Source organism: Pelodiscus sinensis, unplaced genomic scaffold (assembly GCF_049634645.1).
Source record: "Pelodiscus sinensis isolate JC-2024 unplaced genomic scaffold, ASM4963464v1 ctg55, whole genome shotgun sequence".
NCBI lineage: Eukaryota > Metazoa > Chordata > Testudines > Trionychidae > Pelodiscus > Pelodiscus sinensis.
In genome coordinates, this window is record NW_027465994.1 from 712,655 (window position 1) to 727,767 (window position 15,113).

The 15,113-nt window shown below is 48.7% G+C and overlaps 1 protein-coding gene across 11 annotated transcripts in view; it reads left to right on the forward strand.

Annotated features, from left to right (window-relative positions):
• LOC102461791 (bromodomain-containing protein 8) overlaps positions 1–15,113 on the forward strand; it is a 57,270-nt gene that overhangs the window by 641 nt on the left and 41,516 nt on the right. For 4 of the 11 annotated variants that reach the window (XR_012900104.1, XM_075917876.1, XM_075917882.1 and 1 more), the window contains exons 2-15: positions 350–446; positions 750–819; positions 1,342–1,391; positions 4,774–4,896; positions 5,358–5,438; positions 5,909–5,973; positions 6,696–6,850; positions 7,198–7,413; positions 8,871–9,015; positions 10,400–10,609; positions 11,097–11,377; positions 13,445–13,906; positions 14,266–14,359; positions 14,540–14,577. Coding sequence is in view for 10 of the 11 variants with exons in the window: in XM_075917876.1 (XP_075773991.1) it covers positions 350–446; positions 750–819; positions 1,342–1,391; positions 4,774–4,896; positions 5,358–5,438; positions 5,909–5,973; positions 6,696–6,850; positions 7,198–7,413; positions 8,871–9,015; positions 10,400–10,609; positions 11,097–11,377; positions 13,445–13,906; positions 14,266–14,359; positions 14,540–14,577 (2,087 nt within the window). In the remaining variant the exon portion in view is untranslated. Of the gene's footprint in view, positions 1–349; positions 447–749; positions 820–1,341; positions 1,392–4,773; positions 4,897–5,357; positions 5,439–5,908; positions 5,974–6,695; positions 6,851–7,197; positions 7,414–8,870; positions 9,016–10,399; positions 10,610–11,096; positions 11,378–13,444; positions 13,907–14,265; positions 14,360–14,539; positions 14,578–15,113 lie in introns of those variants that run through there. The other 7 variants (XM_075917877.1, XM_075917884.1, XM_075917880.1 and 4 more) reach the window with 5 other exon arrangements.

The following is a 15,113-nucleotide window of genomic DNA, read 5'->3' on the forward strand; positions in this document are numbered from 1 at the left end:
CGTGCGGGGGTGTGGGGCGGGGCTCCGCGGGGTGAGGGGCGGGGCTCCGCGCGTGCGGGGTGTGGGGAGGGGCTCCGCGGGGTGAGGGGCGGGGCTCCGCGCGTGCGGGGTGTGGGGCGGGGCTCCGTGGGGTGTGGGGCGGGGCTCCGCGCGTGCGGGGTGTGGGGCGGGGCTCTGTGGGGTGTGGGGCGGGGCTCCACGCGTGCGGGGTATGGGGCGGGGCTCCGCGGTGTGAGGGGCGGGGCTCCACGCGGGCGGGGTGTGGGGAGGGGCTCCGCGGGGTGAGGGGCGGGGCTCCGTGGGGTGTGGGGTGTGCTGCAGCCTTTGAGCCTCTTGGTTCTGCCGCCAGAGCACAAGCTGCTGGGCGCCGGCCCCACCGAGCCCTGGTCCGTGCGGGAGAAGCTCTGCCTCGCCTCCTCTGTCATGCGCAGCGGGGACCAGAACTGGTGAGTGAGGCCCCTAACGGTAGCGCGCCGGCTGCGAGCCCTTGTCCCCTGGCAAGGCAGCCGCTGTGCGCAGGGGGCAGGGTGCCCTGCGCTTTGCATTGCTAACAGGCCGGGGAGCGCACGATGTGCCCTGGGTCTGTCCAAACCAGTAACGCTGCTGCAGCACTTACCCCCGGAAGCAACTGGGAAAGTTCTGCACATTACCTGTGTGATGGGTCCGTCACTGCGCAAGCATCCTCCCCCCTGTGGGTTGGTGTGGAGAGGAAGGCAGGTTTCTAGTCATTTACCTGCTCTTTCTTGCAGGGTATCTGTCAGCAGAGCTATCAAGCCCTTTGCTGAACCTGGCCGCCCACCTGACTGGTTTTCTCAGAAGGTAAGATGCTTTGGAAGAGGAATCCAGCTCTTGCCAAGACTGCCGTCTGGGGGTATGGCTGCTGAAAGATCAGTAACTTGAGATATCAGGGGAGGAAGCTGTTCATCTGAGGGAGACATGGAGTCACTTTTTTAATATTGCCATTCTCCTAGTACCAGTTATCCCTATGCAGAACTGGTCTTGGCATAGTTCTCGCCAACCCACTACTCTGAGAATATCCTGCAGTTTCTGCTTGTAACTGTAATATTTACCTTTTTTGGATGAATATGTTATTAAGCGAGGCTTTTCTTTTCTTTGACAGGTCAGAGTGGAGGGTAGAGTAAGCCCTGGTACATTAAGCTCACTTGCAGTCATAGATTTGACTTCAGTGAGTGCAATTGTGTCCCCATCCATATCTCAGAACACACCCTGTGGGCATTAGATCTTTGAAGAGGAGATCCCAGTCCTACATGAGCTTTCTCTGATACCATTGTCTGTGATTACTGTTCTCTGTGTGCTCTAACTCCCTCTGCATTTTTTTAGCACTGTGCATCTCAATATTCGGAGCTTCTGGAGACCACAGAGACCCCCAAGTGAGTGCAAAGAATGAGGCATGTGATCTCTGAAGCAGCTGTTGGAGGGCTCAGCAGTTTATCTGGTTGTGCATTTGCCAATACTGTCAAAGACAGGCACGTGGAAATCTGAGTGTGGTATCTGAATAAGAAGGGTGACTGTTTCCAAGGGAAGAGCAGCTGAGGAATACACACTTGGAATGCTCTTTCTGTTCACCCATTCTCCTACTTTAGAGGTCTAAATGCTTTCAATTCTAAAAATTTCTGTAGCTGATATTTGTAATGTTCAGGGCTCGACAAACTATGTAATCTACTCGCCCATGGCGAATAGATTACAACCTGGAAGAGCTGGGTCCGGGCGATCTGCGCATGCGCAGATCGCCAGACAGCATGGCAGGCGAGCGGGGCTTGCCGCGGCTCTGCGAGCCCTGGTAATGTTTATTCCTGAAATGGTGTCATTCATTCATATACCTCACTCCCTGCAACCTTTAAGGTGTAGGAGTTCTCAAAGTGCACTGCACAGTAGGGATGTAATAGTGTAGTCAATTAACTGTTAAGCGAAAGCTTATAGGTTAATGCTATAGACTACATGCATTTTTCCCCCTCCCCCCACACCAGTAAATTTGTTAGCAGGCTGGTCAGCAGTCCAGGACCTACCGGCACTGAAACTTTGCATTTAAAGTGTTTTAGGAGGTAGGCAGGCAGGCAGCTTGGCTCAGTTCCAGCTCACGCTGGGTCCAGGAGCTCAGACACCCTCTCTATCCCCGGACAGGGACTGCTGCCACCCCTGTATCAGAGGCAGCATCACTGGCCGCAGCAAGGGGAGCTGGTTTTTAAACTGGCTCCTCTATCAGAGCAGCTCCCGCCTGATACTGCTGAGGAGCCCCCTGCCACTCCATGCTGCTTCCTCTGATTCGGAGGCAGCAGCATGGAGTGGCAGGGGGCTCCTCAGGAGTGGGGCCGGATGACTGCCAGCCCTGCCACCGAGACTATAGAATAGTCAAGTAACCGATACAAATTCATGAGGTTATTCAGCTATTCAATTAATTGATATTTAACATCCATACTGCAGTGTCCTTCTTCTGACAACAAAAATTACTACATTACCCTAGGAGGGGCGACTGAAGCCTGAGTTCCCCCCATAGCCCACTGCTCCAGACTGGGGGCCAAACCTGAAGCCCAAGCCCTACCCTCCTGGTGGGGTGGGGCCAAGCTGAAGCCCATTGGCTTCAGACCCAAGGAGGGGCCCTGTAATCTGAGCTCTGTCACCCAGGGTTTTTGGGCTTCGTTCCCAGAAGGTGGGGCTCTGGCTTTGACTTTAGCCCATGGCCCCAGGAAGTCTAAGCCTGCCCTGAAATAGATCATGAGCAACTTTGGGGTCCTGACCCACAATTTGAGAGCCCAAATATAGTGCATTGTAGGGCTTCTTAGTTACCTGGGCTACAATTCCCAGCAGAGCTCCCCAAAGTAGTATTTTAGGGTAGTTGCAATCCAGTTAGAAAGATAACGTAACTTAGTTTCATCCTGATAGTATATTAATATTAAACAAGTTGGTGTTTTATAAAATATATGCCATTAGTATTGCACCAGAATAGCTTTGCAACAAAGCCTTAAAAACATGAGAGGCCATATTGGGTCAGACCAAAGGTTCATCTATCCCAGTATCCTGTCTGCCGACAGTGGCCAATACAGATGCCCCAGAGAGAGGAAACAAAACAGATCATCCTCATGTGATCCCTCTCCTGTCACCCATATCCAGACAAACAGAGGCTAGGAATACCATTCCTACCCCTCCTGGCTAATAACTATTGATGGACCTAACCTCCCTAAATCTATCTAGGTCTTTTTTTAATCCTGTTTAAGTCCTAGTCTTCACCACATTCTCTGGCAAGAAGTTCCACAGGTTGACTCTGCACTGCATGAAGAAAAACGTCCTTTTGTTTCTTTTAAACCTGCTGCCTATTAATTTCACTTGGTGACCCCTAGTTCTTATATTGTGGGAATAAGTAAATAACTTTTCCTTATTCATTTTTTTCCAGCAGTCATTATTTTATAGATCTCTATCATATCTCCTCCCCCCCTCAGTCTTTTCTAAGATAAAATGTCCAAGTCTTTTTAATCTCTTCATATAGGACCCATTCCAAACCCCTCATCATTTTAGTTGCCCTTCTCTGAATCTTTTCCAATGCCCAGAGCTCAACAATCAATGTAATCTACTCGCCTGTGGCGAGTAGATTCCATCCCGGAAGAGCCGGGTTCGGGTGATCTGTGCATGTGCAGAACGTCTGACAGAGTGCCTGGCGAGCAGGGCTCGCCGTGGCTCAGCAAGCCCTGCCAATTCCAATATATCTTTTTTGAGATGAGGTGACCACATCTGTATGCAGTATTCAAGATGTAGGCATACCATGGTTTTATAGAGAGGTAGTAAGATATTCTCTGTCTTATTCTCTATCCCTTTTAAAATTATTCCTAACATTCTATTTGCTTTTTTGACTGCCGCTGCACACTGAGGAGATGTTTTGAGAACTATCCACAATGACTCCCAAGATCTCTCTCTTGAGTAGTTGTAGCTAAATTTGTCCCCATCATATTGTATGTATAGTTGGGATTATTTTTTCCAGTGTGCATTACTTTACATTTATCAACATTACATATCATTTGCCATTTTGTTGCCCAGTCACTTAGTTTTGTGAGATCTTTTTGAAGCTCTTCACAGTCTGCTTTGGTCTTAACTATCTTGGGCAGTTTGGTATCATCTGCGTATTTTGCCACCTCACTGTCTACCCCTTTCTCTAGTTTTCCACTCTGAAAACTTACCGTTTATTCCTACCCTTTGTTTCCTGCCTTTTAAACCAGTTACTAATCCATGAAAGGACCTTCCCTCTTATTCCATTACAAGTTACTTTACTTAAGAGCCTTTGGTGAGGGACCTTGTAGAAGGCTTTCTGGATATTTAAGTATACTATATTCACTGGATCCCCCTTGTCCACATGTTTGACCTCCTCAAAGAACTAGTAGATTAGTAAGGCATGATTTCCCTTTACAGAAACCATTGAGATCCCATGCATTACACCTTGTAAAACAAAAGCTGTATGCATAAAACTACAGCCCAAAATAAGAAAGTAATTTAAGTGTATAAAAAATCAGTGCATGTTATCCAGTGAGTGCAGTTTTTTCCCCTTCTCTCTACAAGCTGCTCTTTATGTAGGGAGGAGCAACTGAACCTCCTATTCTTTCCTCTGTATTAACACTGCAACCGTTTAGGCTGAAATGTTTCAATCTGTGCTATTCATAGACCCAAGTTCTGAACTAGGACGCTTATGCTGGCCCTTGATGGTGTTTATAGGAGGACTGGGGTTCCTACAGTTGGTGCTATTATCATTATCCTGTCCTTGTTCTGTAGGAGAAAACGTGGTGAGAAAGGGGAGGTTGTGGAAACTGTGGAAGATGTCATCGTGCGGAAACTGACAGCAGAGCGAGTTGAGGAGCTGAAGAAAATGATCAAAGAAACACAGGAGAAGTATAGGTACTTATTAGAGAGGCAGGCCTACCAGTGGTGGGGAGGAAGGAGGTACTTGCCCCCAGGATCCAGCCATGCAAAAGGGCCTGGTGTGGCAGCAGTGGCCAGATTCCCATATCCTTTAAATCACCGCTGGAATGCAGCACATTCTGTGTAGCTCGGAGGGCTGGAGTGGGTGCACTGCGCTCTGGGCGGTACACAGGGCTGGCTGCACTTGTCCCATCCCTTCTGTATGAGACCCCAACCATCTGTGAGCATGGAGCAAAACCCCATCTCCCCACACACATGCACACCTTGCCCGGGGTGCGTGAAAGCTGTCAGCTCTGCTGTAGAGGGGTTACACTCAGGGACTGCCCTGAGACAGAGTGTGCAGCAGGGGAGAGTGGATGGAATGGAGAGTATACATTGCAGATTTGATGTGTTACTAAATGATAAAGTAGCTGAGGTGGAGCTGTGTCTGTTTCCAGACAGCTGAAGAAGGATTCAGAGCTGATCCAGGCTGGGCACATGGATAGCAGACTGGAGGAGCTGTGCAATGACATTGTGGTGTGGGTTATCTTATTATTTCTCTATTCCAACTCCCCCCGAGATTGTACTTCTCAGATTCCTTGGGCTTGGGGGTATTCCCTACTCCCTCTCAGTCATTGCACTCCCAGGCTTTGGGGGAAGAGCTAAGCTGGATGGATGCGCTGACTGGTTAAATTTGGCTTGGGGTGCCAGCCAACAAGGATTGTCTCTTGGAGTTCTCCAGTATAAGGAGCCTGGTGAAAGCTTGCAGCGTCTTGTTCACATCGTCTCCTTGGATGTAGAGCTGAGAGTGAGGCTTTCTGGAATGTGTCTCATACACTGACTGGAGCCTGACTGCCCCTTTGCTCAGGGAAATTGGGCTTCAGCTAACAGGGGTGCCTTATTGAAATGGAGACAGTGGGTCAAGTGACTTGCTGGTCCTTGAAGTCACCAGATCTGTTTTGAGGCCCAGGGGCATTGTGTGACCAAGTACTTTGTTTATTTTGTTTAGGAAGAAAAAAATGGAAGAGGAGGAGGCAGAGGTGAAGAGGAAGGCTACAGATGCTGCTTATCAGGGTAAGATGGGACTGTTTGCTTGCTCCCTTCCCCTTATCTCCCTCCCACCTCCCCCAGAGGAGCTCTGGGGAGAATTTAAGACTGAGTAGTATCTAGCCCTGAGAAAGGGAGGAACCTGCAGAGATCTGGGTTGGAAAGGTCTGGGTACTCTGCTCTCCTGGGTTCAGGGTTAGGAGAGAGAGGGCTGCACACAATTTTCATGTTGTTAAAGGTAACCTGAAAATTCAGCAAGGAACCCATAGAGTAAAAATGGACAGTTAGGCAAGGGGGCATTGCTTTGCAGAAAAAGCACCTGAGACGAAGCAGGGGAATGGCCTCATAAGGGACATTAGAAGTAGCCCAGGAATAAGAGACTTGCTGGTTGTGGGGGATAAAATGTGCATTCATACCTGGAAGTGCAGCAGCAGGAATGTGAGTTAAATATTGGCCATCAATTCTTGGCTCTTGGAACAATTCAGCCATGGAACTGGTGCTAGAGGAGGTTGTGGAGACCTTGCTAGTAGGCAGGTTCAGAGCGGAGATCATCAGCCATTCATTCGGGTTATGGTGTAGGATGGTTAGCCTTGATGTGGTGCAGGAGTTGCATTCAGTGACCTGTGCTGGTGACTGTAAATGAGGTGCTTGATTGGGTGGGAACGGCTAGGTCAGAAGCAGAACTGCTTCCAAGGGAGTTTCCAAGAACTGGAGCTTTGAGCTCTCACTTCCTTTCCATTCTCTTCCAGCTCGCCAGGCAGTTAAGAACCCCCCGCGAAGGCTGACCAGTGTGATGGTTCGCTCTCCTGCAGGTTCAACCTCTCCCGGAAGGGACTATGTTCTGGGGGACTTGTCTCAGCAAGCTGTGGAGGAGACCAGTCCAGGGGTAATGATGCTTCCCATGGTGAGAGAAAGCAGCGGGGAATGGGGGGCTCTGTGCAGCTCGGGAGGGCCCCTTACCTTGCTGGTCTTTCCCCTACCTTAGTGCTGTAATGTGGCCTGTGTGCAGCATCAGCCAAGATACAATTTCCCTTCAGTGTCTGTGATGAGGTAATGGAGCAGGGTCTGGGACGAAGAACCTGCATAACAGGAGTGAAAGGGCTGAAGGCACGTGCCTACAGCAGGTGCAGTGAATGAATGAAGGAGGTCCCTGGGCTGTGCTGGGTCAGTGGCCTTGGGGGAAGGAATACATGGGTCTAGTCAGAATGGCGAAGGTGTGGCTTTGAACAGTATGGTTTTTCTCTTTCTCAGGTAACTCCAGGGACATTGCCCAGCACCCCAGTTGCCTCCTTCATTGGGATCCCTGATACCCCTCCAGGCTCTGCTCCCCTGGATGCCCCCATAACCCCAGTCACTGATGATTCACCCCAGAAAAAGATGCTAGGACAGAAAGCAACTCCGCCTCCTTCTCCTCTGCTCTCGGAGTTACTGAAGAAGGGCAGCCTTCTCCCCACAAGCCCCAGGCTGGTATGGAGCTCTCTGCTCGCATTTATAAACATATTCATGAATTTATGCTCCCGACTCTCTCACTGAATAGGAGAGCTGCAAAGGGATTCCTGCACAGTGAAAATTTTAAAACTATAATTAAACCCCATGAGCTACAAAGGTGGTACTCTTTCCTTGTGGTATTGTGAATTCATGTGTGAACATGTCAAATAACTCTGAAAGCTAACTGACCCTTTGGGACCTGAGGAGTTGGAGTAGCTGACTGTACAGTTGATTGACACTGCACTCAGAAGGAAGGTCAGAACAAAATCCCTAGTCTACGTGGAGATTTGATTTTGTATCTGCTTCTCTTTGGGCTGACACTGCTTATCTGCAGCTGAGCCCAAGTCAAATTTTAATTTTCAGCTAAGGCAGGCTAACTTGTAAATAGGGAGGTCAAATAAATGACCTTTATGTATTAAAAAATTGTGACCACAGTACAGACAGGTTTGTTCGATCTTGGACTTAGCCCTAAATGGCTCATGTCCCTTAAAATCACCATTGTTGCGATTGCCAGTTCAACCCTACTGGTATTAGTGATGTTGGGAGCCTTATTGGTAGAGAGGCAGTCAGTAGCTGCACTCTTCAGTAACTTGTTTCTTAGATCAGTTCCGAAAATGGGGTCAGCAATGGAAACTGATGGCTCAGCCTGTCTACTCTAGGATTCCTAAAATGTTTATCCTAGTGAAGCTGAAAAGATGTTAATATGGGAAACATCTAAAAACTGTCTCTCATATAGATGGTGCTGGTGAGGCTTAGGATTTCGGATGGGTGGGGAGGCGTTTGGCTCACACCAAAGTGAAAGGCTTTGAGTTGTCTTACTCCTTTCTCTATTAGAGGCAGGTGTTGCTGCTGTTTCACTGCCATCCCTCATCACTTGCAGAAATGCAGTTGGCTTGAATGGCTATTCCACACAGTTCTCTGGAGATATGGACCAACAGTATGCCACCTTCAGATCTGGGGAAAACAGATTAGACGTGGCAGTTTGAGGCATATTCCAGGGGGTGCTTGCATTAACAGTGCCATTTGCTATCTATTCTCAGTCGCTCGTTGACTCGCATTAACTTGATCAAGTTTCTTTCCCTTTATCTGCAAAATGAGCCTATTTCCCTTCCACTTTCGGGGTTGTGAGACTAACTGCACTGACACTTGTAAAGCAACTTGGGATCCTTGGCTGGAGGCTCCAGAGCAAAGTCCCACTCAGTCTAACTTCTAAGCAACACGGCATCTGCTTCAAATGAATGTCAACTACTTTGAAACAGCCATGTTGGGGTGCAAGCATGATTCACCTCAGTCGGGCTGGACAGGACTGCAGTGTGTAAAAGAGGCTCTGTTCCTCAGATTAGTGAATATATTCATGCGGTTGCATTTCTAGAGGAGAATCAGTGATGTAAATATATCTCCAGTCCAGGAGCTTCATCTCTTTCTTCCTTTGGCAGGTTGGTGAAAGTGAGATGGCAGTGGCTTCTGGTCACATGAATAGCTCAGGAGTCCTCCTAGAGGTAGGAGGGGTTCTTCCAGTGCTGCATGGTGGGGAAATGCAGTTGGCATCTGGTGCTATCCCTGCATCCCCTGCCGCTTCAGGTAACAAAAACAAACTGTCTGGTCATGGTTCTCTCTTTTGGGGGACTTAAGGTAGTTTAAGACTGTTCTATAATAAGCTTTTTTCAGAATAGGATTGAAGACATCTAGTCTGTCTGCTCCTCGCATTCCATTAAGAGATTAATTGGAATTTATCCTGGCAGAGAGAGGAGCTGCAAAAACATGGGATGATAGGAGTTCCCAGGGTGGTCTATGTATTCTGATCTCTTGTCTCTAACAATGCCAAACACTGGAAGCTTCAGGTTAGGAAGGGCAGTTGAGTGGCTAGGAAGCCGGGATCGAGTACCTGACTCAGCTATGGGCTTCTTGTAAACTTAGGCAAGTCATTTAATCTGCCCTTTGCATCAATTCAGAGTTGTTATGGATAGTTGTGAGGTACTTGGCTATTGTGGTGCTGGGGGCCAGGTGAATAAGTATACAGAAAGACGCAGAAATGTCTGTAGTGAACAGTTTTAGAGCAACATGTCCATGGAAAGATTTCTTCCTGCCCTCTGCCAATTAATATGTTGCTCCTGCTTTCTGTAGCCGAAGGGTCTGTGCCTTTTATACATGCTTTGTCCTATCTAATATGCACGTTCCCATTCTGCTTTCTGAATGTCTGATCTTCTGAATCCTGCCATTAGAGCCGAAGAGGTTCAGTAAATTCATGCTGGAAGTAGGGCTTAAGCTGCATAGCAGCCCTTGAACCAGAAGGCTGCCGTCAGGGAAAACCCAAGAGAATCTCCCTCTTTTATTCTTCCTGCTGTGTTCACTAGGAACTGCATTCTTCCTAGTTTTTGCGATGTGGTTATTTGCAGCGAGTTTTTAAAAAACAGCTCTTAACATCTTTTGAGTGTGTGGGGTAGCCTCGACAGTCCTTGCACTAAACACAGGATGTCACCATAGTTTCTGCGTGAACCTGGCTAAGACTGCGTACCTAAGGGAGGTCTATACAACCTGGAAAAGTCAATCCAAGTTACACAATTTGAGTTATGTTAGTAGCTAACTCAAGTCGACATAGCTTAGATCTACTTATCATGAGGTCCACACCAAGCTGGGTCAACTGGAGAATCACTCTGACAAGCTGCCCCTAACTTGACATCTGAGCGGTAGGCAGTCAATTTAGTCAGTCTTCACTTGACCCACTAAATCGATTCTGGGTGGATCATTTGCTGCAGGATGGATAAGCTGTAGTGGAGATAAGCTCTTAGAGGGTCATGCATTTATGACTCAGAATACCAGGGTGGCTCTTTTTGCCTTCTAGGTAATTTACAGTATCTTGGCCCCAGGAGGGAGCAGTCAGCCAGTAAAGAGTCTGGTGATTGCATTGGAGTGCTCAGTGGCTATTGTGTCTTGCTTATGTGCTTTCTCCCTCTTGTACTCTTAGGTGCTCCTACTCTTTCTCGGCTTCTAGAAGCTGGTCCTGCACAGTTCACCACTCCTCTTGCTTCCTTTTCTGCTGTTGCCAGCGAAACTCCAGCTAAACTCCTGCCACCCCCTGTAGAGTCTGTGTCCCAGGCAACCATTGTCATGATGCCCACACTGTCTGCACCATCCGTTGTGCCACCAAGTGCAACTCCAGAAAGCGTAGTGACAGGTGCGTTCCTGAACTGCGCACTTGTGGGTGATTTAGTACCCGAATGCTGAGCGTTCCTGGGGCTCTACAGATAGGAGGAGGTGAGCCAGGGCTTCTGCTTCACCTCAGAAGCTGGACTGTTCCCAGAAGGGGACGAGGGAGCGTGGGCATACAAGCTGACTCCTAGATGGGTGGTGAAGATGGGATTTCTGAGGAGAGGCGCTGGATGGGTGACAGATATGGTTTATAAGGGAATATGATGGGTGGGCTGGCTGTTGGCACAGTGTGCTAACTACATCATGATGCAAGAACTAGGTTCCTGCTTTGCATCTGTTGTTGGATAACAAGTAAATTTCCCTGTATGTCTCTTTATTCTTTTGATCAAACTGCTGTGGGTGGGCTTGGGCTATGGGAGAGAGGCTACTGATCTTTTCCATTTTAGTGGTCACAGATTCTGGCAGGCTTTCACCTGATTGGTCTCTGAGTTGTCACTCTTATCCTTATCCAGGGAGCCAGTCAGACACTTGTGTTTCCATGGAGGCAGTGTCTGATCCACACACAGTGACGGTCTCTATGGACAGCAGTGAAATCTCCATGATTATTGATTCCATCAAGAAGGAGTGTCTGGGAGGTGGCATTGGCAGTACTGCTGGGCCTTCCAAAGATCACACCATGGATGGGAAAGAAGACCTGGATCTAGCTGAGAAGATGGGCATTGCAGTCTCCTATACTGGCGAAGAGCTGGACTTTGAAACTGTTGGCGATATTATAGCCATCATTGAGGACAAGGTAAACGTCAGAGCAGGAGATGGAGCCAGCTGCATTTTTCTCCTGGGCCTGGATGTATTTATCTCAGCTGTTACTTCCTAATCCTACTTCGGTGTATTTCTTTCTCATTCAACAATTTGCACCTGTGTATTTCCCCTTTCTCAGTCCAGTTTATTAGGTTCTAGTCCCCTGGCAAACCCCCTTTGTGTTGCCATGTAGTGTGGTGGTCCATGCGTAGGAAATAAGGATGTTAAAGACTAGTCAACTATCTGATGAGCAAATGTTTAAGCCCCGCTGGGGGCTCTTGTACATTTCAAAGGGGGAATGCAGAAGTGCCTGTTGACTAGTTGATAGAAATTCCATCGACTACTTGATTAGAAAATTAATCTTGGCTTCAGAGAGATAGCCGAGTTAGTCTGTAACAGAAAAACTTTAAAAACAACAAATAATCTGGTAGCACTTTAAAGACTAACAAAATATGTAGATGATATCATGAGCTTTTGTGGGCACAGACCACTTCTTCAGATGACCGGATTATTGGATGTCCAAAACACAAATAAACGAGCCTCCCTCATTTATTTTGGTTCTGGACATCCAACACTCAGGTTATCTGTGCCCACGAAAGCTCATGATACCGTCTACATCAGTGGTCACCAACCAGTAGATCGGGATCTACTGGTAGATCTTGGAGCCTCTGACAGTTGATCCTGATGGGTTTGGCCAAGAGGCTAAGTGCCTACACTTCAGCTGCCCCTCTTCCCTCTCTCTCCCCCCTCCCCCCCCCCCACTGCTGTGCATCTCCTGCCCTTTACTTGGAGCTGCCCCCCCCCCGGGAGTCTTCTCATTTCTGTGCAGGGCAGGGGAGGGAAAAGAGGGGTGCTGATGTCAGGGTGCCCCCTCTCCCATTCTGTATCCTTTCTCCGCAGAGCGGGGGGGGGCACAACAGGACTAGGGATGGAGTTTGCTGGCTGCTTTAGGGAGTGTTTCAGGGCACGGGTGAGCCTGCCTTAGCCCCACTGCACTACCATCCAGGAGCCACCAGCAGTGCCCAAATGGAGCCCACATCCCAAACTCCTACCCCAGTCATGAACCCCCCTCCTGTATCCCAAGCCCTTATCATAGCTCTGAGCACCCCTGCATCCAAACACACTCCCAAAGCCTGCACCTAGAACCCCCTCCTACATCCATCTGCCTGCCCGAAGAGCAGCTCAGAGCCCTTCTCACACTCCAGATCCCTTAATTCAAGACCAGAGCCTGCGCCCCAACCCTCTGTCCCTGGCTGATGAAAGTGAGTGAGGATGGGCAAAAGAGGGCGTATGGAGGGAGCAGTGGCAGGGCCTTGGAGAAGGGGTAGGAAGGAGGGGCAAGGGTATTTATATATGAGGTAGATCTTGGATTGCACTTAAATTCAAATAGTGATCTCGTGCTTAAAAAGGTTGGAGACCTCTGGTCTACATGTTTTGTTAGTCTTTAAAGTATTACCAGACTCTTTTTTTTGTAAGTAAATTAATCGGTAGTTAACATCCCTAGTAGGAAACCCCTTGGGTTTCAGCTGGCATCCAAGTAGGCAAACAGGTAAGTGTTGCTAGCACTGTATAGTCCAGAATCCCATGTTTCTGAGCGTGAAGGCTCCAAGCTCTGCCAAGGAGTCTCCAAGGCCATAAATACAGGCAGGCGAGTCCTATATCTCCATATCATGCAGTACTTGACCCAAGAATCAGATGCTAGCAATCTATGATGCACTTGGGCCAAAGTGGGAATGACCAGTCTGAAGACAGTATATACATAGCCCCTCCTCGAGTGTAAGGAAATGTTTAATGCCACCTTAGTTGTAGCTCTTCCCAACTTCCAAAGACTCTTGTTTTAACAGCCAGTTCCTGTGGCTTTGGAAAGCCATGTTTGTTGCTGTTCAGAAATTACACTGGTGCAGCCAATGCAGGTTTCTCAGTGCTCATACATTGTGGCCTTGGCCCGTGGGGAAGAGATGTTTTTGGGGTGGGAATGTTTCTGTATCTGAACCAATACAGGGGTTCTGCTTCCCTCCTTGCTGACCTTAGCTGGTGCTGCTGTATCTTTGTCTTGGTAAAGGGGGATGACCATCCGGAAGTCCTGGACGTAGCAGCAGTTGAAGCCGCTTTGTCTTTCTGTGAAGAGACTGATGACCCTCAGGCCTTAACTGGGCCATGGGAGCATCCAGTTCAGCAGGACCATGAGAAGCAGGCCCAGATCCCCCAAGTGGCAGTGACTGTGAAGCAGGAAAGACAAGACTCTGAGGAGCCAGAGGCAAAGGAAATTCAAGACCTAATAAGCATTGGAGATCTGGGATCAGAGATAAAGACAGAATCTGAAGAGTTGGAGCAGAATGAATTGGACTTTGAGGAAGCCGCAGTAGCCGCTGTGCAAATAGCAGAGACTCCTGAGCTCAGGAGTCAAGAGACAGAGGAGCTGCAGAAAGCAGCAGCTATTATGGGAGAGAACTCAAAAGCAGAGACAGAGTCAGCCAAGGGAGGAGAAGCAGCAGCAGCAGCACACAGTACGGTGAAGATAGAGGTATGTTGGTAGTCTGTCTGAAACTAGTGTGATTGAAAACAAGCAATAGTTGGAAGACAAGGAAAAGCAATTCAGAGAAGGACTAGACCCCCTGGGTTTGGAGATGTCTTTTAAGTGAGTATGCTTGGAGCAGAGCAGTGTCTGTCGTTGAGTTATGACTATTGTGATAGCTCTTTGAAGCTCTCAAAATAGAATAGATAGTTCTTTGCTTTGTCTGCTGCCAGTCCAGGTATAGGATTACTGCTGTCATGGCATTCTATGAAACTATCTGGGTTTGGGGTCATGAGACACTCATTTCTACACCATACTCTGAAGGAAGCTGAGAAATGCTTAAATTTGTGCATTTCTCTTCACTCCAGATGCTTCCTGATGATGATTCATCCCCTACACATGTACCAAGTGCAAGTGACGACTCCTCACAGGCTGATGTTCAGCACAAATTTGAGCTGTCAGGTAATTTTAAGTGGGCTAGGATATCTTTTACCTGTATCTTCTTAGCTGAATGGGCTTCAGTGGTCTGGTTCAGCATGGGAGTGAAGAAAGTCTGTGCAGCAACAGGGAATAATTTGGAAAGGGAAGTTCTGAAAACTTTGCCCGGGAATGTAGATTTTGCTCTTTGTCTTTTCTTCCCAGAGTCGCTGAAGGAAGAGACCCGAGCTGCCTTTGGGAAGGTAATTGGCCTTGAACTTCTTGTATGCAGTGCTTAATATGGGTTTGATGCCATTAGGGTTGATGCCATCTGCTGCTGCCTCTTAGCTCCCACACAGTGGATTGGAAGCCTGTGGCCCACCCCTGTGCTGAGTAGGAGAGGGAGCCAGTAAGTATCTGCACCTGATATATAGCCTAGGGTTGGGGTGGGCAAGATACCTCTTCCTCCCAGTATTCTCAGGCCTGCAGCATCAGCAGGGCTGCTCCATGTGACTCTCTACTCGGGAGGGCCCCCGGAGGCTTCAAGTGATCTCCCCACCACCAGCCCAATCCTCAGCTCCTATTGGCCCAAAACAGCCAGCGGGATCTGAGAAATTGGCCTGGGATATGGGGTGGTGCAAGCCTCTCCTCGCTTCCGGAGTTGAGAGCCACATGGAGGGAGCAGGCTGCATTTTCAATTCTCTGGAGCTGAAGCAGGCAGGGAGCCTGGCCTGCATTGGGGATGCTTAGGTAAGCACCTCCCAGCCAGAGCCTGCCTCTGGCACCCCTGCCTCTCCCA